Source organism: Fonsecaea pedrosoi (assembly GCF_000835455.1).
Source record: "Fonsecaea pedrosoi CBS 271.37 unplaced genomic scaffold supercont1.7, whole genome shotgun sequence".
NCBI classification, from domain to species: Eukaryota; Fungi; Ascomycota; class Eurotiomycetes; order Chaetothyriales; family Herpotrichiellaceae; genus Fonsecaea; species Fonsecaea pedrosoi.
Window position 1 is genome coordinate 1,564,593 of NW_013550609.1, and position 24,763 is coordinate 1,589,355.

Sequence of the window (24,763 nt, forward strand, 5' to 3'; positions counted from 1 at the left end):
CTACCAAAAAAAAGAAAGTGACTATCACTTCTTCGAAGTGACAAAAAGTTCAGTTCCACGACTGGTCTATCGTGTAACCTTTCCCGTAGGCTTCATCGTGGGTGTTGCGGCTCCTATCCTCTCCCCGGTGGAGAGGGTTCATCGAGCAATCTTACAACAGCCACTCTGCCCCGTCTCATGGCACCACCGCTGGCACCAGTCATTGACGGTATTTGATCGACATGAGCGAGACCCCCCTCTTTTGCCTACCATTTTTACCCACATTCTCCCACGTGCTCCCCCCGATCTCCTCCAGAGAGGAGGAGGGCGAGGTTTGCAAGGTGAGAGAATGTATATGGGTAAAGCCGACAGCAAACTCATGTCTAGGGAAAGGCCCCACCAACCAGACCGTGATACACTGAACCCAGAACAAATAGTCCCCTTTCCCCCTTTCGGGTCCCCATGGTTTAAAACCGTGGAAACCCGAAAGGGCTGGGGGGTGCGTTATTCGAAGCGTAGAGTGAGGGGTCTCATTACTGCTGCAAGGGACTTCTTCCGACTTGGACTAATTGTTGGGAGATTTTGGCGATTGTAATCATTTATATTCGTGATTTTTCTGCCTGGAAAAAGTGGAGCCGGTGGTAGGTGAAGTCTGGGAGTTCACATGGTCGTCGAGGTGTATCCTTGGCGAGACTGTGAGTGAGTGAATTGTCGTGAGGTTCACCTCGAGGATGGGCTGTTACCGGCCTAGGTGAACATGATCACACCGCATTTCTTTAATGCTCTACGGTGACAAAGTCTACTTGATGGCAATACTTTCAAGACTGCCACAATACGAGTATACGACGAGAACTTTGTTCCCCTCGGGCGGCCAAACATTGTATTGTCGCGATAGGGAGCAGAGAGCCTCATCTGAAAACACTCACAAGGCTGCAGCCTCGTCAGCGCCCCTTGATATCTCTCGAAAGAGGCAAGTTTTCCGGGCCGGCATCACTTGGAGAAACATTTTGCGATTTCCCCGAATCAAGTGATGCTTAAACTGCTCTGCTCATAGCTCTGTAGCATTTCCTGTGCAATTGTTCTTTACACGAAAGAAGTCTTATCAACAGATACTCGTTCGTTCTATATACCTCGCCTGTCCCTACAGCCTCACCTACCGCGTTTCACACCGAAAATGCCGTCCTCGTGTAAAGACATCCGTACGTCCTTGTCCCGCCACCACTGTACATGCTGCTGCAGCCCACCTCGCCGCACAAATTTCCTTTCTGAGCACTGCTGCTCTTCTCCTTTACCAGCGAAATGTATGAATCTGTGGCTAACCCCTCTTCTCCCCGGTCGACAGGTGATGCGCTGGCCCAATGCCTCCAGAACAGCGACTGCATCCTCGTCCAGCGACACACCCCCCTCCAATGCCTCTCCCACCCGCTGCTCGAGACCCTCCCGGAGCAGTGCCAACAGCTCAAGATCGGGTTCCGCGAATGCCGGCGCGGACTGGTGGACATGAGAAAACGATTCCGAGGCAACGCGCCCATTTCCACGAGCCTGGAACTCGAGGGTGGCGACGGGAGTGGGAGGAAGGTCGAGGGGGCGCCGGGTGGGGGGCTCAAGAGCCAGCTGTACGCTGGACGGCCGGCTTTCGATGTCCGCGAGCAGATGGGTAAGGGCCAGAAAGGGGAGGTCGAGGGACTGGGGTTTGACGAGAGCAAGACGAGAGGACTGTAAGGAAATCCGACACCGGACGACTCGCACTGCTGTCTTCCCATCGAAAGCACCTGCGGACATGTCAACGATGTTGCAGACGTACTTGCAGGCGGGACCACCGTGCCTTGGAGGCCGAGATGCACTCTCACTCTCCGCCAGACACCCGGGGCAGAGCCTTGCTGTTGCTGCGACGCCTGAACCCTTGCTGCAGAAGCGATCAGTGGCCAGGTCGGGCCGTGAACAAGAGTCTCGATCAACCAAAGCCGACCAAGAGAGCCGCGCTGTATCATTTCTCGCGAGCAAATTGTACGCCTTCACGTTCCCCAACTGACCTCGACTTGAACAGCAACAAGGACTCGGCTCGACTGCTCAGCTGCAATCCATCTGAGGGCTGCGAGGCAGAGACAGAGCAGTCAACTAGACTCCAAGACGCGGCCAGTACGCGGCCAGCGAACAAGAGACGTGGCCGGCGCATACTCTCCACTCTCTGCGTGAAATCTACTGGGATTTCCTCCCACCAGTGCAGCATTGCCTTCTATGGAAAGTGCTGAACCACATTGCGAATCACGCGGCAATAGCACGTATAGCTTGCCGTCAAATCACCACTGGCGCCAGAAGAGGAGGTCAAGCTGCAAATATCGGACCTCCTGTCAGGCAGAGCATGTACAATAAATAATGGGTGACGCAAGTCACAGAACAAAAGGATTGAACCAAGAGAGACCATTTCTGAATCGATCGCCTTTGTTCGTTCGTAAGCTTTTCTTTTTTAATCTAGAAAATCGCCCTTTATATGCTCCTTGCCAATCCGTCGATGAAGCCCATAGAATACATGACATTCTTTTTGTTTTTCCAGACCGTGGAGACGTACAATAAACCAGGACCCCTAACGGGCCTTCGGCACAGGGCCATCCTCGCCTTGTTCACCTCGGAGTGCTGCTCACACTGAGCTTCCTCCGCCGCTCGGCCTCCTCCTTTGGCGGCTCGCAGTACAGCCACACCATGACAAAGGCGACGAAACCCAGGACGACGCTCCACAGACCCCCGATCCACGGCCACGCGCCGCTGATGGCCCAGCTTCGAGGCCACTCGTCGTGGGCAAAGTGTCTGACGGTGACCTGTCTCTTCTCCTCGATGTAGGTCAGGAAGGGCCGCTTGTAGTTGACCTTGAACGCGAAGATGCCGTGTTGGTCGGGGGTTGTAAATGTCGTGCTAAACACTGTGCTGTTGGGTGTGGTCGAGGACGGCTGGAGCGGAATCCGGTGGAAGGGCGAGAGCATGGTGAATTCGAGTTGCAGGGCATCGTTGGCGGGGACGGTGAAGGGGACGTAGTGTGTTCGGTCGTATTGGCCGATTTCAATGGAGAATTTCTAGAGAAATCTCAGTCAGTGAAAGGACAGCCGGACAGATTCGTCACAAAAGACACCTACCACGTCATTCTTGATCCGATAGATATCCGGGTCGTACTCGCTGATTTGCGTTGTATTCTCACCAGCCGTGGTAGATCGCCTGACCTCGTAGTGTTGGATATGGAAGACCTTGAGAACGCCGACCTCCTGGAAGGTCCACTCGGTCAATTGCTTTGCAAATTCCTGGTTTACCGTCTTCACACTCTTTCCGTTCGGTGATTTTACCGACGCATCAAACCACTTGTCTTGGAGCATTTCCAGCGAGCCGAGGACTGTGAACCTCGCAGAGTTGCGGGCTTGCATTGCGGACACGAGTGCCAACTGCGAGCCTGTTGCGAACGGCTCTTCCACGCTCTCACCCTCGTCTTTCGGATTATATGCATATGCAGTGGCGGGAGCTTTCAAGATGGGCGCCAATAGAGGACTGGTGTTCCCCAGTGTCTGCCCAACTGCTTTAGGCACAGCTAGGGTGCCATCACCACCAAAGAAGTTGACAACATCAGGTCTCAATTGCCCTGGGCGTTCTACCAGTAGAACATCGTGCTTTTCGGCCGCGGAAACTGTGTCGTAGTTGAAATGGTCGACCACCACCGAGGATTTATCGGGCGACAACGAAATATCAAACTCGAGGAGGAGGGAGGAGATGGCGGAAGGCGTGCCCGCATCGGAGGACAGACCAAGCAAGACGTTTCCACCTGCATTGACATAGTCGAGCAGTATCTTGGGAGTCAGGGCTGGACCGTAGCCTGTTCATTCTCAGTATGAGTCGAAGCAAACCAGAGCTGCGGGCTGTGCTTGTTACCTTTCGACTTGGGAGGTGTGAGGAGTAAATGGTCATAAGCGAGTTGACCATGTCTGAAGAGTGAGAGATCATCGCTCCTGGGAGACTGGAAAGACAGTTTATAGTCACGCCCTGATTAATGAGATGAAATTAGTCGCCCACTCCTGCCAATCGAGGGGTTGAGGGAACATACCTTCTAAATCAGCCCAGAACTGCGAGTAGAGTCCTTTTTGCGATTCATCTTCGAGAACAACCAGGACTCTGTCTCCTACAGCGCTTTTGCCCAGCACGGCGCTCAGCAGCGGCAGGAGGAGAAGGCAGACTGAAGAAAAGAGCCGCATCTTGAGAGAAGACAAGATGGACCGACCGGGTTCCCGTGTTTAAGCAGGGATATTCATCGAGAGGTGAGTACGAGGTACTGTAGCTGCGCACAACTCCCCCAATGGGCTTTGCGTGCTGCGGAGACGTGGTCAATTAATCTTCTCCTCAGCCTTGTCTCAGCCTCGTCAAATGCTCCGCAGTAGATGCCAAGGCTGCGTTCGGGACTTCATCTGAGCTTCAACTCTCGCATTTCCCTCGCTCAGACAACTGCCAATTGAGCCCGACGCAGGGCAAAACGACGAGACCATCTGCGGTGACCATATCGGCTACTGCTCTCCTACGCGAGTCGCCTCCATCTTGAACCCGAATCGAGCTCGCAGAGCTAGACAAACCGATCTTGACAGCTCGACTCCTCCGAATCAACGAAAGCTTGTATCCTGTACACCCTCGTCACCAAGTTGTCCTACCCGATACAACCCTTCTCCTCCTTCGAGCACTCAAAGCCCTCATACATCCCCTCATAAAGCAACAATGTCCGGCATACCTCAACGCTTCTGGGGTCAACCCATTCGGTATCTGCGGTGGGCAGCCCATGAAAAGCCGGCAATATTCTGGAGCTGCGTGATCGGTGGCCTGGGACCTGCGACATTTGTCTTCATCCCGCCGCTGAGGAGATACTTTGGTGATCAGGATCCGCCGAGAATTCCACTGACTTATCCCGGTAAGCATACCGTCCACGAGATCTTTGTTCGCCGGGTATCAACTTTGATGTTGGCGTCTGGCCTGGGTTCCGTGCTCGGAAGAAGAGGGGCCGCAAAGAATCACACGATGGAGGAAATATCTGCCAGCTCTGGTTCGAGCGGCTCGTGATATTGGGTGATTCGCTGGTGGTCAGACTTGGACGTTTGAAAACACAAACGCACCACGCGGAACAGCACTGAGAGAACGAGATTTGCTGACATGTTTCTCTATCTAGTACCGAGCGGACCAAGAAAGATACCAGCTGGCTTCGACGACCCGGAATGAGAGAACCAGCCTACGGAGATATCGGGCGCTCAACACCTATCGCGCTGAATACGCGAATAGCAGAGAAAGCGATGATAGTTCAAGCATTGTACATAGCCGGCAGCACTGCACCAGTCAATTACGACCACACAACAGAACGTCTACCAAGTTGGCGCCTCGTTCAATCCTGTGTAGTGGTGTCCTAGCTGGGCCTTGTGGCGTCTACTTCATATGTTCTTATGCGCAAAGTCAAAATCCCGGGACATGATCCTACCTCAACCCTTCTTTGTTCATTCTGTGTGTTGTTGTGCACGAAGTACAAAATGTCAGGTCGTGATTCAGACTCACTCCATCTACGTCTATTCTATATGGCCTTGTGCGCGATGCGGAAATCCTGTATAGCGATCCAGGTATACCCTGTCCACGTCCATACTATGTGTCCTTGCACACGAAGTATAGAATCAGACGTCGCGATTTAGATGCACCCCAGCCGCGTCTATACTATTTTCACTTTGTGCGCGAAGCGCGGAATCTATGTCGCTGTTGAGGTATACCCTGTCCGCGTCAGGGTCTGTATAGGTTTTGAACGTGAAGTGTGTAGATGTCCCATTGTGCGCGAAATAGAGACTCCATGTCGCGAGCCAGGTGGACCCTGTCCGCGTCAAGGGTCTATATAGGTCTTGTACGCAAAGTAGGTAGGTATGCTGTTGTTCGTGAAGGAGAGACTCCATGTCACGATCTAGACCTGCCCCTTGTATACCCATATATATATATATATAGTATGTCATTGTGTGCGAAGTAGAGACACCGTTATACACAAAGTAGAATTCTATTGTGCGCGAAGGAGAAATCCTATGTCGCGGTCCAGGCTGACACCTGTCGCGTCCAGCTATCACACTATGGTGTATCTACTTCATGTCCGGGTTGCCGCCGCGATTTCCAAAAAAAAGTTCACAAGGCTGACGCGTGCATATCGCACCAAAGTTGATCACTCCTCCATCAAGTCAGGCGCAGCTTCTCTCACGAACATCTCATCTGAGGACTCTGCGTCCAAGTCGGAGTTGTTGGCGCTGTCGTAATCGGCAAGGCTAGCACGCTTCTTTGGTGTTGCACGAGCGCGAGCGTGATTGTCGTTGCGGCTCGTGCGTTTAGTACCGCTGTTGGCGTTAGCCCACATCTGCATCATCTTCTGTCCTTCTATGTCGTGGTCCAGCTCGTCTTCCACATCGTCGTCGACACCATGGTGCAAATGGTCTTCCATGTCGTCGTACATGCTTTGCAATGCATCGGTTGATTTCGCGGTCGAATCTGGGGTGTACCATGGCATATCCCCCTTTTCGATGGTTGCACATGTCAACCAGTAGATCTCATGCTGGTCTCTCTTCAAGTGGGTGCGTTCGACCATGAGATCCTCGACGAATCGCTTGATGTCTTCCTTGAGGACACCCATGTTCGCCTCGAGCACATGACACGCCTTGATACTCATCGGGAAATATTTATGGAACTCCTGAAAGTCCATGTGGTCGAGATAGGCTGGACCACCTTCGTGGAGTGAGGTGTAGAAGTTCAGGCCTCCGTCAGGTGCGCGTCGGGTGCGATCGTCAGAGATGTTTTGAGAGAACCACTGTCGGAAAAAGCAAACTGCCATCCACATGTAGATGTCGCTGGAGTATGAAGGTCGACCAGGTTTGTCGGCTGCAGTACGGCGCATAAACTCCGGGTAGTGACCTAGCATGCGCAGCTCAATGGCCTCTTTCACGAGAGCAAGTTCAGTTGCCTTGCGATCCAAGATGACACGGATATCTTCACTGATACGATTCTTCTCCTCTTCGGTGATGGATCCCCACTGGCCGATCAAATGGATAGCTGCTTCGCTGTAGATAGTAGGGGATTGAACGCGGCGACCAAGCTCAAGCCAGGCGTGTGGGTTACCCAAGATAGAAGTCCAAAGGACAGTGTCTTGACGCATCAACGCGAGGTCCACCACGTCGCGGACGTGTTCAAGTGAGCTCACAGATTCCGCACACTGAATGAGAGCAACGACACAGGAGAGCAGATTGGCCAAGCTGCTGTCATCGAAGACAGGGTCACGGTTGTAGAAGATGCCAAAGAGCCAATCCCATGCACGGTTGGAGTTGTCGGTCGCCTTTCCATTTTCGAAGTCTGGCATCAGAAGATTCATGCTGGGGCCTACAACCCGCCCAGACTCGTTGATCTCCTGTGGTACACTTCATCAGCCTCTGGTCTCTGGGGACATTTTCAATCTGAGGGGGACTTGTTTACCACACGGACGAATCCGCCAAACTCATTGTCCGCAACAGCCCGCTTGAATTCGAAACGGTACGCGGCCGCATTCTCGCGGCGAGCCTGTGCATTAAGGCGAGGTCCTGGCTTGGAGGCAATCTGCTCGGCGAAAAGAGAGGAATGAGTGGCGACAACTTGAGAGTGGAGCTTGTAGACTTGAGTTGGTGAGATGACGATGAGGACATCCCCATCCACAAACTTGGGAAAATCTGATTTGGCTGGAGATGTCATCTTGACAGCGGCAAGGGAACTGTCAGCGGTATCGCAAGGAGTGGTCGAGATGGTGGAAGAGGTGTACACCCTTTCAGGTAATGAAGGAGGAGGAGGAGGGAGGAAGTCGCTAGATAGAGGAGTGAAGGTGAAATGAAAGAAATTAGAAGCAGAGAGTTCTTCACAAGGATTGCCTCCCACGAGTGAATTGCATCCAGTAGTGACATGAGGTTCTGGCGAGGCAACACCGTCATGTGGTACGAGTGACAACTTCTCGATCAAGTGCACGCTGAGCATGTGAAATGAACGTGGCGTTCTCACAACGACCTCACCTGTGGCGTCTGCAACGATGAAATAGCAGCTACCACTGACCTCAATCCACGTTTCTTCGACGACGAGACCGAGTCTAGCAAAGGGGTATCCCATCGACGTACCCCGACATCCCATTCTCTCCTCGAACCTCAGCCACGGAACGGTGGATAGACCTGGACACGATGAGCAAGAGAGATGCAGTGAAGATGAGAACGACGGGTGCCATGCATCCAGGATCTCGATGAAGGCGGGACGAACAGCTACACGGATGGAAGACGACGTCAAAGACAAACAGGGTGCATGAGATGGATGCGGGCTGGGTAACCTCCAGGAACAGTTCACTCCTTGCAGTGTGGTCTGCTTTCAAGAGTTGGTCCCAGGAATGTCCTCTCAGGAGCAAGAGCGGGTTCAGGATACAAGTATATGGTGGCCGATTCAATCAAAAGGGCGAGCGTCGAGGTGTCAGAACGGACTGAGCCCGCAGAACCGAGAGTCAAGTCATTGTTTGAAACCACCAGGAATATCCGGGGGCGATGGTGAGATAGGGCCATCCAGGTCAACGAGAATCACGTCAGGAAGCAACAATACAAGTCATCCGGAGCAAAGCCTCAGTGAAGCGCCAGTGGTATAAGGTGTCGTTGCTATTAGTTGTTGTTCATCAGTCTCGATAGATCAAACAAAAACACCTTTCAAGATCCAAATATTCATCTCCAACACGCCTGTCCAAGGCCCGGTGCCACCATTTCCTGAATCGTAAGACCGGGTGTTTTGCCATGACGGTTATCAATCTTTGGGATAAAATCCATTTCCTGTAATTTTTCAATACGCCTCCAGAATCCATGGGGAAGGAAGGTGGACAGAAAAGCCCGACTCCAGTAAAGTGATGCGCTGATTGGTATCGCTCTGTAATCATAGACCGCGCAAACTGTGTTGCCCCTGAAACCTCCCAAGAGTTCGTGGCCTCATAAGCGCCGATGTAACAATCCGGTTGTATTCCCACGGCACAAGTCGTCATGTCAATCTGGGCATAACAAGAACAGTGCAATTGCAATCCAGGTGGCCTGGCTTGATCCAAGGCCTGCGGTATGGCCAGGCAAGAATGTAGGGGCTTTTGAAATCTGAATCCCGGCTTTTGGGGAGCTCCTGCTTGGGCATGACATTATCCAGGGACGTATGCTGTATGCAAAGGTCACAAGCAAGATGACGGTCATCTTCTGGTGGTACGTGTCTCTGGGTAGCCGGGGGGATACGGACCACCCATTAGGTCCCTCCCTCGCCCATCATAAGATGCGGATATCGACTGGGTGACAGACGGTGCTGTCCTTGCTGGGTATCCGACCGGGGGATAGCCAGCTGATGGTGCGGCTCGGCTAATGGCTGATGTTGGTGGCGTCGTATTGCCGCCATGCAAAGTCCTTGGTTCTCTTTCTACTCCGTAGTATGCCGGTTGGCCCGGAGGGTATCCTGACGGTTGAGAAGAAATGGCATATTGAGTATATCCAGGTTCCGGAGGATAGCCAGTAGTGACTGGAATGCGGCCAGTGGCCACTGGGCGAGGAGGTTCCAGGTCACGCTCACGTTCACGCTCACGCTCACGGGGTTCACGATGCCTGAGGGGCGCACGATAATCATCCTCGTCAAGGTCCATGTCTCCAGGTTGTGGGAAGCGCCTGCGGTCTTGGGTCCTTTCTTGCGAATCTGCCAAGTCGGCATAGGAACCTGCCCGAGCCTTAGACTCGATTGCTGGAGGTGTCGTACGGCCCATACCTCGGGTTTCACCCTGTCGTCGCCTTCGATCTTTTTCGCGTAGCCATCTCTCAGATTCATCGCGGAGGCTCTGCTCCATCGCCTAGCCGTGTGCGGTCAGTACGTGATTCTCTTGTCAGGGAGGGCACAAAGGGTAACCCGGAGTTCGTACCGTCGTAAGTGCGCGATATGCTCTAACCCAGTAGCCCGAACGTCCCTAACGATACTTGTTAGCAAACACACTTACCATGGAACGACCTGTTTTTGAGATAGCATACTCGATTATCGACGCCGGGACGACATGTGGCATCCTGGCCAAGGAATTTGCAAATTTCGTGTTGGATCACTTCTCGTTCGATCCCTTCTCCTGGGCACCAGAACTCGGAGAGTTGAAGTTGTGGCCTTGAGGGTTCATCCCTCATGGTTGCGTCCATTGGTATACGACGACTGGGAGGAACAGGATCAAGGTAATCACGGTCTTCACGGGGATATCTGCTCTGGGGCACTTGGCGGTACATCGTCGATATTCCAGTGGCGGGATCTGTATACATTCTTTCAGGTGGCTCGACACTACGGCTGTCCACGGTTCGTTCCGACCGGATGGGATCGATGCTCCTGGCAGTGTTGGCCCTTGTTGGGTCTCTTGCGATATCCATGCGCTCCATCCTGGGGTCCGGGCGGGCTTCCATACGGCGGTCAATACCAATGTCCATGACATCAGACATTGGAGTGTCTCTTTCTCTTCGTTCGGGGTGGTGGTCGTCTATTATCCTTCTTTCTCGGGCAGTAGGTTCAACACGCTCGCGGGGGTCACGCTCACGGTCTCGTTCTCTTCGACGAGGCTCGCCACCGCGGTAGTCTCGATCATCATAACGAGAGGACATGTTGGCGGCCGCGAATATAAATGGCCTCCGGGTGCGCAAGAGCGAAATCCCTGTTCCGTTGGGCAGCAACAAAGGCGGGATCAGACAAATGGGAAGGAAAGTGGCCAGGAGAACTGTTTTGAGGATAAGCGACGGGATTGCGTTGGTCAGGTTCCTTTGTGGGCTAAGACAACTCCTGGGTAATCAAAATCCACCGGGATAGACAAAGTCCAAGGAGTCCGTAGAGATTGAGATCCAATGGATGGGTATGGCCTGGGGGGGGAAAGGAGTGGGCGATGTGATTAATCGGACGGAGGAAATGGTGACGATAGAAAGGGACGGGATTTTGCTGGTTGACTGAGGTTTGAGAAAAGGGAAAGATAGAAGAGAAGGGGAGATGGGGGTGGGCGAGTTGTGTGCGCAGGCAGAACTGACACCAAGCGGCTTTTGGGCAGATGCCAGAAGGGCAGGATGTTGCACGGGCATGACGGGTAAGTGGCTCAAGCGAGGGACGGCCACCCAATCGTGGCGCGGGGCCGGCCCTTGTACAGCCGCCCAATCCAAATAAGCAGCTTGGGGGTACCCAAGTTACAGGTGTCCTTACTCGTAGACATGCCTCCTGCATCACCTAGGGAGGTACCTACGGGGTGTCCAGTAGCTATCTAGGCATGTAGGTTGGTGGTCGGGTAACGACAGCAGCCAGCTGATCCATGGTCCAGAGTGTACAAGGATGAAGACATAATGCCTCCGACACTCGTCGTCTCTTCCCTCATCTAGTCTGCGCGCACTGCTGCATCATAATCCAGATGGCAAAAGAGGAAAAAGCGAGCATCGAGTCAGCCCGACATCTGGCCAGGTCCTGAAAACGCGAGACGCAGTTGAAGTGGGATGATGATCATGATCATACTTGTAGTACTACATTCCGTCGATCAACAGGCACCAACTGCCAGTCTAGCAGAGAAGAGAAGGTGGCATTCTAGCCACCAAATAGAAATCTTCAAATGAACGAGATGTTTTCAATTCGCAGGCAAAACAACAGACAAAAACGCGTAGCCGACGGCTTATCAAAAGGACCTTGCAAGTCAGCAGTACATGGCTCGTACCTTTGGTATTCCCCAACTTACAGTACTTTCTCAGAAGGTGCGCAGGCAGACCTTTTGCGTTCCATCGGCTTCCAGAACGAGATAGGGGACAAAGAAGAGTTCTACTGAAGTTTCCTCGATGTCGTCTCATTCATCCTAGCCACTCCATCTTCTCTGACTCCCTTTGATGAGAGCATTAGCGACTTCCCAGGCTCATCGAATCAATCCAGTGTCCTTCGCTCGTTGGATTATCCACCTTTTGTAACCCTGCCATGGACCCCCGTGGTGGACATGGACAAGCGAGGCCCGCGCGTGGGAGGCTTGCAGATGCCCTTGGAGCTTACCGGTCTGTCGATTCCTTAGACGGGATTTTATCAGTGCAGATGACCCGAAAAAGCTCAGCCTAGTGACACCGGTGAGCTCAGACAACCCCCAAACATGCCAGCTGGGACTCGATATCCAACCAATGGTCTCCCGTTGGGCAGCAAGACAGACGGCGTCGCGTCTCCGTGCATGTCTGACCAGCCAAGAAAGGCCGCAATGAGCCTGCATGAGCCTGCAATTGGCCACCGCACATCTATCACGGGTTGGGCATCTACCGAGTCTTTTGCGCTGTTGCATGTGTGACATGTCACATTTTCTCCGAATTGCACAAAGCTTATTGACCATGAGGTGAGGAGACCAAGTGTCTCGATGCCCGACGTGCTCACCGTCTCAAGTGCATTCTAGTCCCATGTCGACGAGCCAACCGCCTCTTCCGTCGACCCTATCGAAAGATGTCGAGCGTCAGGAGGAAACTTGGGGATTTAAAAGCTAGGACGTTGGCAAACACCCCTTTTAGATCTATCGAAAGTTGGAATATCTACCGTGTCCCCCCGAAATACCACTTTTCAGACCAGTGAGGCATGAAGAAGGTTGAATTCAACATCCAGCTCCACAGAAGCAAACACGGAATAAGATGGAGAGAGCAGGGTCCGCCTCGCAAAGGGCCACTGAGACCTTTTTGACGGTTTGAGAGCCCAATTTCAAAATATTGTGACACATAGGTTGGCTTCCGCCTCAGGGGGGCTTTGGGTTGAGCGTGCCGATACGTGCGCTACTCGGGCGGCAAGACTGTCATATGCGTCGTTTGCTCAGGAATAGACAAGAGCAGTGGATTGTATTGCATCTGTGGAACGACTATCGTCTTCTCCATCACAGTTTCGACGCACCTCCACCAGTGACTGCTTTGATGCGGAACCCGGTCCGGGGGAAATGCAGGCGGACTTCCTTACCCTTGGCTTGGGTGCTCAGGACAACTTCATCCTCTGTCAACCCAACAAGGCGGCCGCGATCATGATGTTGGGTGCCTGAGTCAATTGGAAACACTTCCACCTCAGTCCCTTGCGGCAGACCGAGAGGATCTGCGGGGTCGACGCCCAAGTCCTTGTCCACGAAGGAAGCGTTGAGGATCCGCTCAGCCGCAGCGTCACCTTTCAAAGAGGCCGGTTTCGGCGCCTGGGCTTTGGCAACTTTGAGAGCATCATTGAACCTGGCAATCCACGCAAATACCTTGGGATATTTCTTGTCAGAGATCAACTCCCGGGGAAGAGCCCCTTTTAGTCCATTCAACCAATCAAAGGTCCAGATAGCTGCGGCCACTTGCATTAGCCAAATCGACATGGTATAGCGACCCTGCAAGCCTGCTAGGTGCATGCAGTGTACTTTTCACTTACCTTCAATGTCGGCCAGAGTCGGCTTTTCCGTCTTGAGTACCCAATTCCGCCCGTCAGCCAGCAAAGTGGTTTCGAGGAACTTAAATCCGCTTCTGATGGCTGCCAAAGCCTCCGGTCTATTCTCGGCAATGTGTTCCTTGCTCCATGGTCGGCCAGAATACTCTTCTCGGTCTTTGGTGAATTTGGGGTCGTTCAAAAGCGGCATGCTTGTCGGGATCAGCTGCGATGCCCGTGTGAAGAGCCCTCCCTCTATGCTCCAGATCTCCAGAAATTTCTCAATGGCCTTCTCTTCGCCGCTTGATGCACCCAGAGCGCCCTCTGGGAACAACTCTTCCAGTTTGCGAAGGATGATGCGACTGTCGCAGTAGACATCACGGCCGATGGTCATTACAGGGATTCTTCTGTACTTGACACCCAAGACACTGAGATCCGGTCGAGGCATGACCGGCGGTTGTTTCTACGCCCATCGTGAGTGAGCGCTCGCTCGGTCCAGGCAAAGAGGACTGTCAGATGGCGGATGATCACTTACACACTCAGCATAGTCCAAACCTCTGAGGCTGAGATACCACAGGATTCTCCTGGCAAATGGGGAGAATGAGTAGTGATATAGAACGAGTCCGTTGTTCGGACCGGCCATCTTCGCTCGACGGTCAGAAAATATCAGGGAACAAGAGGATTCGATTCGGTAGCTCAGCGATGATACTTCGAAGTACTAGACAAACTCGATTGCTTCAAGTATTATGTACCGCGAGGAAGCTGAGGTTAAGAAGTAGATGTCATTTTCAATCGATTCTGTCTCATCGCTGATTACGAGGTACAAAGCTCTTTGCCTCGGCAACTCGACGGACTGCGGGGAGACGCAGCCCATTATTGAGCCCGGAGAGGAAGCTAACTAAAATGTTGACGGAATCCACGCTAGAGAAGTCAACTCATGTTCACCATTACTGCTTCTTCGTCTATCGATACATTCATGCAAAGACAGAAATGGGAGTTCGATGCCCATCACTATAGATCAATCTGACATCTACGCAGCAATTTTACAAACATGCCAGAGACATCATCCACATCAGCGCAAGTTTCGTGACATCATCATCCCCGCTGTATGACGATAATGTTCGATCTCTGAGCTCAAAGGTGACCTTGATGAGCAATAAATTCTCTGGAAGAATCTGCCGTCTTGTGATTCTGAACTCCCTCAACTCACACTGTTGCTAGGTTTCTGAATTGCTAACTCGAAATCTCAACGTTAAACCGCGACCATTTCCAAATCCACCATGGCTCAATCCGGTCGAGATAGCGGTGGTGACCTCTTCGACATGGCACAGAAAGGCACCAAGGTTCCAGACGACGCAGCAGAGCCCAGATACATCCCTTCCAAAGCACGCCCAGACCAAATAGCCTCCAAAATAGACCCTAATGCCCTTGGTGGCCGGACACTTGCAGAGGCTGCGACCAACTCAGGTGACTTTTCTAGGGTGAGTCCCAGTTCAACATGACATTGACCATCGCTCAAGCTGACTGTCTTCAGACCACCAGAGACACTATCGCCAATGACATTCTGACTGGAACGGGAGACTCTCTTCCCTCCCAAGTTGATTCCAAACGACTGCATTCGGTGCCTGGCGGTGTCACTCACGATCCATTTGCCAAGGGCTCAACGAGGATGACGGAGCACAAAGTCCAGCCGTCAGACTTTGTGAAGGGTGCATCAGATGGCCCGCAAGTTGATCGAGCTCCGGGCCAGGAGGAATTAAGTGACGAGCAGGTGATGGATAATCTTGAGCGCAGAGGATAGAGAGGATTTGCCATAAAAATACATTGGATCCAGCATAGGATTCCAAGAAACATATACAGGGAATACTTCTCCACGCTTTTTCACAAGAGATATCCTCTCGGCCTTCAAGTCTCTTACTCTTACCTCCACCGTATATTGCCTCCAAAGCAGACCCTTCATTCAAACGTCTTGAATGCCGCATCGGGTTTCCTAAAGCAGCTATCAAAGACTCCCAGTCGTACCGGTGGGGGAGCGCAATAGGCGCTGATTTGCGCAGGCTGAGGTGCGAGGATATCCGAGCCTCCAATGAGGCATGTGCGGCGTGCTTCTCCGCATTTTGTTTGTTCCTGCCCCCCTGGTGCATCGCGCCCTTCATTTTCGACATGATGATCCAGTAATTAAAAACCTTCTTCCCCCTAGAATAACACCCTCCGACCTGGAACCTGGCTCCTATATTGTGAGGAGTGATTCAAGACTACAGGTTTTTTGGACTTCGCTCTTTCGCATCTTGCGTCAAGACGCGGGCCTGCTCGCACAGTCTTCCACCCCGCACCATTTACAGTTACACAGATCAACGTCCACATAGCTTGATTGCACACGAGCAATGGCGTCCTTCCTGCGTGCCTCGGCCGGGCTGCGCAGTGTCAGTCGTCTAGCAACCCCGGCCCGATCTCTCTTGAGACCAACACCTTTTCGAGCTTTGGCGACAAGTCCTGAGAAGCGTACAGCTACCGCCGTAGCCCAAGCTCACGTCGAGTCTCCTTCAATGGAAACAGCATTCTTTCCCGATGAGCCCGTTGGGCCGACGGTAGTCACGCCTATCCCGGGACCTCAGAGTCAAAAAGCCATTGCAGAGCTTCACAAAGTATTCGATACTCGCAGTCTCAACATGCTGGCAAACTACCAACAGAGTTACGCCAACTATATAGCTGATCCTGATGGAAACGTGCTGCTCGATGTGTATGCCCAGATTGCCTCCATCCCTGTCGGTTACAACAACCCTTCCCTACTGCTCGCCGCTACTAGCCCAGAGATGGCCTCCGCGATCATCAACCGACCCGCGTTAGGCAACTTTCCTTCGCACGACTGGGCCTCCATTCTCCAGACCGGTATTCTTCGGGTGGCGCCCAAGGGCCTGGACCAGGTCTTCACTGCGACGGCTGGTTCTGACGCCAACGAGACCGCCTTCAAAGCAGCCTTCATGTGGAAGCGACAACAAGAGCGTGGTGGTCGCGATGTTGAGTTCACTGCTGAAGAGATCGAGAGCACAATGAAGAATCAGAAGCCTGGTTCCCCTGATATGTCAATCATGTCATTCAAAACTGCCTTCCACGGCCGTCTATTTGGGACCCTATCGACCACGCGCAGCAAGCCTATCCACAAAATCGACATCCCAGCCTTTGACTGGCCTCAGTGCTCCTTCCCCTCTCTAAAGTACCCACTCGAACAATACGCGGAGGAAAATGCGGTGGAAGAAAAGAGATGCCTGGAAGAAGCTGAACATATCATCAAAACATACCACAATCCCGTGGCGGCTGTGATCGTAGAACCCATCCAGTCTGAAGGTGGCGACAACCACGCGAGTCCCGCCTTCTTCAGAGGTCTACGAGAAATCACCCGCCGCAACAATGTTCTCTTGATTGTCGACGAAGTGCAGACTGGTGTTGGTGCGACGGGTAAATTCTGGGCTCACGATCACTGGAACTTGGAAGATCCACCGGACATGGTGACATTCTCCAAGAAAGCACAGACGGCAGGATACTACTTTGGCAACCCAGACTTGCGACCGAACAAGCCCTATCGACAGTTCAACACATGGATGGGCGACCCGGCTCGTGCAATCCTTTTCCGGGCCATCATCAATGAAATTGAGAGATTGAATCTGGTGGAGAATACAGCGACGGTGGGTGACTACCTATACGCAGGCATTGAAAGCCTCGCTCAACAATATCCTCAACAATTCCAAAACCTCCGAGGGAAAGGGCAAGGCACTTTTATCGCCTTTGATAACCCCAAACGGGACGAATTCCTGGCCAAGGCAAAGACATTCGGTATCAACATTGGAGGCAGTGGTGCATCGGCCGTAAGGTTGAGGCCGATGTTGATATTCCAGAAGCACCATGCTGACATTCTGCTTGATGCTTTTGAGAAATTAGCCAAGTCTTTGTGAAGCGTGAAGGCGCAGAATTTGTATGGATTATGAATGAGTATGTCGCCCAGTGGCTTAACTTTGTAGCGTTTGGCGCAAATATGCGCAAATCTGTTGTGGGTGGTCCCAAATAGGGGAGGTATCGTAACGCATGAATAAAAAAGTCATTCCATCAATCCGTGTACCGTTCACTCGAAAGCCCTGTGAGGAGTGATGTTTCGGGTGGATCCGTCACTTCTGGTGTCACTGATCATCGGGGCCAAGGGATCTTGTAAACCATTCTTTGCAATCGACCTGGATTCTCTGCGCATCATGAAGCAGCCACACTGTCCTCCTCCATCGCACTTCCATCTCTTGGAACATATTTGATGCCATTGTCCTCCAGCGAATCGATAATTTCTCTCGGCAACGTTCCCACGACTTTGACCGCATATATTCCCGGCACGTAATCGGTCAGGCGCTGCCATCGGGCCACCCAGGAGGTCTTGGGGTCTCCCATGGCAATCAAGCCTTCGAAAACTTGGGAAGTGCATTCTTGGATCGCATCTTGAGAGTTTCGTAGGCCCAAGATCTCTTCGCAGTTGGGGCAACCGTTACGGTAGAAATCCTGCGGTTCCACGTCAATCGTTTGAAAAGGATAGGGAACATCAACGTCGCTGCTTACAGTGGCGGGTTGGACGATGGAGCAGACCATACAGGCGCGTGTCCGACTGCCGCGGCCGGCCATGATGAGGATTTGGGGAGTGGTGATGAATGCACTTGATGAGGAAGCAAAGATCAACTAACGCAGGGGTGCTACAAAGCGCAAAGACGAATTGTCCCAATTAAGGTTTCGGCTGATCTGCCGATAGCGCGGAGCTAAGCTGTCACTTAACGACCTCGAGGAGATCTGAGGCCCATTTTGGGGCCTGAGACAGCAGGTCTGGCGAGGTTCCGTCGTCTTCTCCGAAAGTTCTCGACTTTGCAGCCGGCCCGCGACAAAAAAAAAACGAGGCAAGTGAACACTCGACCACCCATTCCTCGACACGTTTCGCCCAAACCACCGGCATGATACGATAACACTCGTGGACCTATTCCCCCGCACCTGTCCTCTTGTATTTACTCGGCCGAATCAGCCCCAATCTCTTCGGCTATGGCCTCGACTCTCGCCGCAGACAAGGCCGCTGCAACCGCCCTCAAAGTCAAGGGCAATCAGGCCTTTGCGCAACATGACTGGCCCTCTGCTATCGACTATTACACCAAGGCGATAGAAAAGTACGACGCAGACCCGTCGTTCTATTGCAACCGAGCGCAGGCCAACATTAAGCTTGAAGCCTACGGCTATGCCATTGCTGACGCTACCAAAGCGATCGAACTTGACAAAGATTACATCAAGGTATGACTGTCAAACTATTAGTGCTCTGGGCCCCGGCCACTGACTTGTTTATATAGGCATATTGGAGACGAGCGGTTGCCAACACTGCCATTCTCAACTCTCAAGATGCCCTCCGAGATTTCAAGACAGTCTGCCGCAAGGAGCCCAACAACAAAGACGCAAGACTTAAACTGGCAGAGTGTGAGAAGTTGGTGAAGAAGATACAGTTCTTGAAGGCGATTGAAGTGGAAGATCCTCCGTCAGCATTCGAAGGACTGGACTTGGACTCAATAGAGGTGGATGAGAAATACGATGGTGTCAGGCTGGGGAACGAAATGACGCAGGAGTTTATCGATGATATGATCGAGCGATTCAAGAACGGCAAGAAGATCCACAAGAAATATGTATTTCAGATCATCAAGGCCGTGAGAGATATCGTGTACGACGAGCCCACCATGGTCGAAATGGACGTGGCTCCGGACACCAAACTCACGGTCTGCGGGGATACCCACGGCCAGTTTTTCGACTTGCTGGAGATCTTCCGGCTCAACGGCTTCCCGACGGACAGGCATGCCTACCTATTCAACGGCGACTTTGTGGACCGAGGATCATGGTCGACGGAGATCGCCCTACTCCTCTATGCCTACAAGTGGCTGCGACCTACCGCCTTCTTCTTGAATAGGGGCAACCACGAGACGGACGACATGAACCGAGTGTATGGTTTTGAAGGTGAATGCAAGGCCAAATACAATGAGAAGACATTCAAGCTGTTCTCTGAGTCGTTCTCGGCACTACCGTTGGCAACATTGATCGGGAAGAAATACCTTACACTCCATGGCGGGCTATTTTCGGACGATAAAGTTACGCTAGACGACATCCGCAAACTCGATCGCCACGTGCAGCGGCAGCCTGGCCAGTCTGGGCTTATGATGGAAATGCTCTGGACGGATCCTCAACCTCAAAATGGTAGAGGCCCTAGTAAGCGAGGAGTCGGGCTGCAGTTTGGCCCCGATGTGACGAAGAAATTCTGTGAAAACAACAACCTCGAGGCTGTGATTCGAAGCCACGAGGTGCGGATGGATGGCTACGAGGTTGAGCATGACGGAAAGTGCATCACTGGTATGTTTTCTGGAACAAGTCAACTGTGCTGGCCACTGACATATGTCCCTGTAGTCTTCTCTGCGCCCAAATACTGCGACACGACAGAGAACAAGGGAGCATACATCAACATCGGGCCTGACCTGAAGTTAGATTATCACCAGTTTGAAGCCGTCCCTCATCCTGATATCAAGCCCATGGTGAGTTGATTGACCAGTGCCCTAACATCCACAATTGGCATGCGACTGACAGAATCACAGGCGTATGCAACGAACTCATTAATGTCGATGATGTAGGCCATGTTTTTTGTTTGGTTCGCCACATTTGCATATCCCCAAGGTGGAGAACGAGTTAGGGTGTGGGGATCTACTGTAGACTCCAGGATACTGTGGTCCATGTGTCACTGCTCATGTATGTGTACCAGTATGAGGCTTGAACAGCGTGATCGAAATTCATAGCGGAAGGGCGCGGCGCTGGATATAAGGCTGCAGATACTAGCCGATGTCAAGTTTTTATTTGTTTTGTTTGATTCTTCCTGTCAAGGATCCAAGTGTCTGGGCAAGGCACAAACGTGGCACTGTGAGCGTCGGGAGTGTCAGCGTCGCGGTGTTGGATTATTCCTGCGGCTTATTTGTTTCTGTGGTTCCTGGCTTGCTGGGTGGTTCAGAGAGAAATGTGGCTGAGTTAGAAACTTGTTTGGGGGTGACTAGGAACCCGCTTGGGCTGATGGGCTCGCAGGCTTAACTAATTGCAAAAGTTCGGAGAGCACCAAATAAGTAAGTCTAGCTCATAGAAGGCGACTGGTGGCGGCTGCCACTCGCTAAGATTACCAGCATTGGCTTAACGAGAAGAAACCCCTGGTGGCCCCGGTGTCTTTGTCACACTGGTGGCGCCTGGTCGTCACGGGGGCCTGGTTGGCTACTACGTGCCTCTGAGAGCGTCTGGGGTGCCAGTGACCGTCCACCCGCCCTAACAAGTCACCGTGTCAATGGAAACCAGTCGTTATGCCCCCTCTCATTCGCCCCTGGAAACCCTTGAAACCCCCTGCATCAGTCCATGAAGTCCCCAGCACCACCAGCACCACCTACAGCCCATCCCCCTCCGTCATCGACAAAGGCCCAAAACATGATCGATTCGCGTCCCGGGATCGAGAAAGAAGGGGAAACATTGGGAACCCCCTTGCAAGCACGTCGTACTTGCATCACCCAAGCTACGGAACGGACTAGGGTGCCAGGGCTATGCATGCCCATCCGTCCATTCATCCACTCCTCCATCTCATCATCGCTGTCTCCGTCGCTATCGACGGATTCCTCTCTTCCTCTTCCCCCCTCCAACCCTCCCCGCTTTTTCCAACCTTCACTGGACCTTCACCATCTTGACCATCTCACCCATCACCCATCACTCTTTGAAAACATCTAGCATCCCTTCCCTTCCATCAGTATTTGCACGATTCTTGAAGAGCGACATTGCCCCGTTTGATACCAGAGTTGTCATTTCCTGTTCAATTTGCCCTCACTGTTGTTGACTGGTTCGTGCAGGCGCGTTCATGGTATTACTTGTTTATGATTGTTGCCTTGTTCTCAGCCTGACAAAGACACGGTTCCCTACTTTTCACTGTGTGTAACTGGCAAACATTGTTGCCTTGGGCCATCTCCTTCCGACACTGTGTCCAGGAGTATTTGGGAATCTTCAACAGTCCTGTATTTCTTCATGCTACCCTATCACACCAGCGACACCGCCATTCACTCACTGTGAGTCCAACCACCAACTTCCTCCGATAGACGAACCATGGAGCAAAGCTCTCACTTGCTTGTGGGGAGTCATTCGTGCCTCGCACCGCCTTCGAAATCGTCGTTTCGTTCAGGAGGAACCGGTGGTGAATCTTCCCGAAACACCTCCGATGAACAATTGCCCGACAACCGAAAGGAGACTGCCAGAGTCACCGTCACAGAGCGGAACCTGGCAGGCCAAATTCCCGAAATGATGAAGATGCAACATCAGACCTCTTTGATCTGGAAAGCGAAGCAACGTGCGTTTATATCGACCCTGTTGTCGGCGAACAAACCTCAGCAGGATCGAACCGTGGGCGGGGCGCAAAAGAGTGCCTTCCTCTCCATCTTACCTCGCGATCTGCATTTTCTCCTTGCCACTACCTACGTCGACTTTGACACTTTACTCGCTCTTCGACAAACATGTCACCTATTCTACGAGATGCTTCCGACCGAAGTCGTCCGCCGCGTTCGTTCCAAGTTGGTTAAGGAAAGCCTTGAGAATGAGGCGCAGCAGTATCGAGAGTACAGATCCATGTATCCAAGACAGCGACTTGGCCACCTATGGGATTTACTCTACGCTGCCTTCGACTTCCGGCTGATCGAGCGTCCTGCCAGAGAACTCCGATGCTACGGCTGCCTCGAGGAAAAACCTTTGTGGTGCTTTGTCGAGAGAATGAGCAACCGCGGCACCGGACTCGGAGCCAAATTCGCCCAAAATAGGCTATGTAAGGACTGCATGCGCCGATATCGCGACATCGAGGGAGAATGGTGGAGGGAGAATTGGGTCAAGAAGAGCGATACAGTCCGCAAGTCGAGCAAAGGTCGCAGACTTCGTCGGTGGATGCTTGAAGGCCAAAGTCTCGTTAATCCAGACGAGGAGGTTGGGGTCTGTTCCTCATGTGGCAGTTCGACCTTTGAGTTGTGGTGGGGTTGTGTTACATGCTTCGAACTCGAGGAGCAAAGACGGCGAGAGGAGGATCTGATGGAAATCGACGGCTTAGAACGGAGAATTGCCGAAGTCGTGGAGAACTGGCGAGGACGGAAGCGAATGACGCGAAGACGACGCCATGCGAGTCGCGATCGCAGGAGGAGGAAGTGGTGGGCTCCCAGCTTCACATTCGCAGGAGGCCTGTCAGAGCGAAAGGCTGCTTTGATTGAGTGGAAAGAGCACAAGGACAACAAGAAGACTGGCACCGGTACGGTCAAGGCCAGCCATCAAGAGTCCCGATGGCACGCTCTCGACGACATCCCCCTACCCAAGAGCCGCCGAGAAGCGAGATGCTCATCCTGTTGGGTGCCCAATTGTCCCCGGCGAACATACATTCTAGGTCTAGCGTACGAAAGACCTCTACCGAGGGAGCGTTGGTGTGCCGGGTGCAAACAAGAGTTTGACCAACGACTTGCCAGGAAAGGGTACCGGAAATGGAGACTGAAGATGACCAACAACGAAAAGTCAGATAACGACTGGCCCGAGTCGTTGGCCTGGCTGTTTGAAGAGAGCTGAGGGTTGGGGGAGAAACGACGACGATTACGCTACGCTACGATACGACGGAGATGAAAGGTGCTTTGAGGCGTTGGGTACAGCGAACTGTTCAGAATGTACCACAAATGAATAAATCTGGGTTGAGGCTTGACAGCTGACACAATACGTGTAGCAAATACGCCCGGGTCTTGGGGAGGCATGTCTGTCTTGACCTCCTTGACTGTGTCCAGTGAGCGGCTTTTTCTCACCTCAAGCCTGTGAGTGTGTCGCAACATGTGGAAGAAAGGGCAACTACTGTAAATTGACAGACAGACTAACTAAAGACTTCTCTCATCTTCTGTCTCGCGTCTGATCTGCTGAACCGGAAACGGGCCCCTTTTTTGCGTTGGTTTATTCTACGTCTTCACTCCTCCCTCCCTGCTCTCTTACTCCGACTTTTGATTCCGATGTCGACCCCGACCGCGGTTCCCGCCCATTCAACGCAGTCAGGCCACTCGAGCATGTCGAACAGGGAAACAGGCACCGGTCAACTCTTCTCAGCCGCAGCGACGGACCTTTGATCTGATCTCGGTCTGATTCGATCTCGACTCGACAGGACTAGGCAGTTCACATAACCCCCTTCTCCTTGAGATTCAGTATCATTGAACCAAGAGGAGGTGCGAGCAGCGAGCAGGAAGAGTGTGAGAGGAGGTGAGAGCATACTGAGAAAAAGGGAGGGAGGGAGGGAGGGAGAAGAGAGAGAGAGAGAGAGAGAGAGAGAGAGAGAAATGAAGGGGGTTAAGTAATTCTATCCCCGTCAATTATATGGCTCGGGCAAGTGTTTTGATAGTTAACTACCTCTTACTCTGCCCTTTTTCTTCCCTCTGTCGAGGGAGGTCGTAGGGATATGAACATCTGGTACAGTTCCCCTTTTTGATATGTAGACGCAACAAGGAAATAGGACCCATATCCCGTGCCAACAATCCAAACATAACGACGCAAACCAGCTTGATTTTTTGTTTGTAAATGTTCATTCGGCAATTTGGTCATACAGGCAACTTTTCCCCTTATCCAACCACACAGCGAGCTAGATGACCAAGTCGGCCATCCCACACCGGCAATAAACGCTGTGTTCAAGTTACAGCTTGTACATCTTGTACATCATATACACGTGCACCCCTTTTCGAGAGCGAATTGCTTGGGGGGAGGCTCAAGCCTTTGATGCGCTCTTCTCGACGGCATCCACAAACTCGACGGCTTCCTCAACCACTTCGTCCGTGATGCCCGGCAACGTGACATCGGGCAGGTATTTGCTATGGCTCTCCCTGTGCGTGGCGGGACCTTCCATGAAGCTGTGCATCTTCTGGGTAAGGTCGTCATTCAGGCCCGGGGCTCTGTTGCTGGAGAAGCGCATAAAGTCGTGCGCGGCGCGGGCTGCGTCGTCGGTCACGCCGCTGGACGAGCGGCGGATGGTGCCCGCCATGAAGTCGTGAGCCGACTTGGCCGCGTCGTCCGAGATACCGCTGCTCGAGCGACGGTGGGACGCACCCACGCCGCTCCCAGTGGTGGTTGTGGTGGTGGGAAGGGCTGTTGTCGGGGTTTCTTGCTTGTTTTCCATCGCGGCGGAGGTCGAGAGGTCAGTCATGAGCACTCAGAAAGGAGTTTCGAAGTAAGAGAGAGGTCTTCTGTAATGTCCCCCTACGAAGTCTGAAGTCATATTCTATCCCTC

At 52.6% G+C, this 24,763-nt stretch overlaps 12 protein-coding genes across 12 annotated transcripts; 6 read left to right on the plus strand and 6 right to left on the minus strand.

Annotated features, from left to right (window-relative positions):
- Nucleotides 1-1,278: 1,278 nt before the first annotated feature.
- Nucleotides 1,279-1,701, plus strand: Z517_10620 (uncharacterized protein; the record flags this gene model as incomplete). Its single annotated transcript, XM_013424229.1, has 1 exon — nucleotides 1,279-1,701. One exon carries the CDS (start codon nucleotides 1,279-1,281, stop codon nucleotides 1,699-1,701), a length of 423 nt encoding a protein of 140 aa, XP_013279683.1.
- Nucleotides 1,702-2,600: 899 nt separating this feature from the next.
- On the minus strand, nucleotides 2,601-4,208 carry Z517_10621 (uncharacterized protein; the record flags this gene model as incomplete). The annotated part of the gene is made up of 4 exons (XM_013424230.1): nucleotides 2,601-3,047; nucleotides 3,108-3,832; nucleotides 3,889-3,999; nucleotides 4,061-4,208. The coding sequence occupies 4 exons, from the start codon at nucleotides 4,206-4,208 to the stop codon at nucleotides 2,601-2,603; spliced, it is 1,431 nt and encodes a 476-aa protein (XP_013279684.1).
- A 511-nt stretch (nucleotides 4,209-4,719) lies between these two features.
- On the plus strand, nucleotides 4,720-5,058 carry Z517_10622 (uncharacterized protein; the record flags this gene model as incomplete). The annotated part of the gene is made up of 1 exon (XM_013424231.1): nucleotides 4,720-5,058. The coding sequence occupies one exon, from the start codon at nucleotides 4,720-4,722 to the stop codon at nucleotides 5,056-5,058; it is 339 nt and encodes a 112-aa protein (XP_013279685.1).
- Nucleotides 5,059-6,181: 1,123 nt separating this feature from the next.
- On the minus strand, nucleotides 6,182-7,728 carry Z517_10623 (uncharacterized protein; the record flags this gene model as incomplete). Its single annotated transcript, XM_013424232.1, has 2 exons — nucleotides 6,182-7,411; nucleotides 7,477-7,728. 2 exons carry the CDS (start codon nucleotides 7,726-7,728, stop codon nucleotides 6,182-6,184), a joined length of 1,482 nt encoding a protein of 493 aa, XP_013279686.1.
- A 1,498-nt stretch (nucleotides 7,729-9,226) lies between these two features.
- Z517_10624 (uncharacterized protein) lies at nucleotides 9,227-10,649 on the minus strand (the record flags this gene model as incomplete). Its single annotated transcript, XM_013424233.1, has 3 exons — nucleotides 9,227-9,868; nucleotides 9,938-9,982; nucleotides 10,044-10,649. 3 exons carry the CDS (start codon nucleotides 10,647-10,649, stop codon nucleotides 9,227-9,229), a joined length of 1,293 nt encoding a protein of 430 aa, XP_013279687.1.
- Nucleotides 10,650-12,904: 2,255 nt separating this feature from the next.
- Nucleotides 12,905-14,062, minus strand: Z517_10625 (uncharacterized protein; the record flags this gene model as incomplete). Its single annotated transcript, XM_013424234.1, has 3 exons — nucleotides 12,905-13,341; nucleotides 13,426-13,882; nucleotides 13,955-14,062. The coding sequence occupies 3 exons, from the start codon at nucleotides 14,060-14,062 to the stop codon at nucleotides 12,905-12,907; spliced, it is 1,002 nt and encodes a 333-aa protein (XP_013279688.1).
- Nucleotides 14,063-14,699: 637 nt separating this feature from the next.
- Nucleotides 14,700-15,220, plus strand: Z517_10626 (uncharacterized protein; the record flags this gene model as incomplete). The annotated part of the gene is made up of 2 exons (XM_013424235.1): nucleotides 14,700-14,900; nucleotides 14,954-15,220. The coding sequence occupies 2 exons, from the start codon at nucleotides 14,700-14,702 to the stop codon at nucleotides 15,218-15,220; spliced, it is 468 nt and encodes a 155-aa protein (XP_013279689.1).
- A 583-nt stretch (nucleotides 15,221-15,803) lies between these two features.
- On the plus strand, nucleotides 15,804-17,369 carry Z517_10627 (4-aminobutyrate aminotransferase; the record flags this gene model as incomplete). Its single annotated transcript, XM_013424236.1, has 1 exon — nucleotides 15,804-17,369. One exon carries the CDS (start codon nucleotides 15,804-15,806, stop codon nucleotides 17,367-17,369), a length of 1,566 nt encoding a protein of 521 aa, XP_013279690.1.
- A 289-nt stretch (nucleotides 17,370-17,658) lies between these two features.
- Z517_10628 (uncharacterized protein) lies at nucleotides 17,659-18,075 on the minus strand (the record flags this gene model as incomplete). The annotated part of the gene is made up of 2 exons (XM_013424237.1): nucleotides 17,659-17,955; nucleotides 18,013-18,075. The coding sequence occupies 2 exons, from the start codon at nucleotides 18,073-18,075 to the stop codon at nucleotides 17,659-17,661; spliced, it is 360 nt and encodes a 119-aa protein (XP_013279691.1).
- A 405-nt stretch (nucleotides 18,076-18,480) lies between these two features.
- Z517_10629 (uncharacterized protein) lies at nucleotides 18,481-20,258 on the plus strand (the record flags this gene model as incomplete). The annotated part of the gene is made up of 5 exons (XM_013424238.1): nucleotides 18,481-18,723; nucleotides 18,780-19,821; nucleotides 19,876-20,000; nucleotides 20,061-20,092; nucleotides 20,225-20,258. 5 exons carry the CDS (start codon nucleotides 18,481-18,483, stop codon nucleotides 20,256-20,258), a joined length of 1,476 nt encoding a protein of 491 aa, XP_013279692.1.
- A 1,330-nt stretch (nucleotides 20,259-21,588) lies between these two features.
- On the plus strand, nucleotides 21,589-23,076 carry Z517_10630 (uncharacterized protein; the record flags this gene model as incomplete). Its single annotated transcript, XM_013424239.1, has 1 exon — nucleotides 21,589-23,076. One exon carries the CDS (start codon nucleotides 21,589-21,591, stop codon nucleotides 23,074-23,076), a length of 1,488 nt encoding a protein of 495 aa, XP_013279693.1.
- A 1,168-nt stretch (nucleotides 23,077-24,244) lies between these two features.
- Nucleotides 24,245-24,652, minus strand: Z517_10631 (uncharacterized protein; the record flags this gene model as incomplete). The annotated part of the gene is made up of 1 exon (XM_013424240.1): nucleotides 24,245-24,652. One exon carries the CDS (start codon nucleotides 24,650-24,652, stop codon nucleotides 24,245-24,247), a length of 408 nt encoding a protein of 135 aa, XP_013279694.1.
- Between the last annotated feature and the right edge of the window lie 111 nt (nucleotides 24,653-24,763).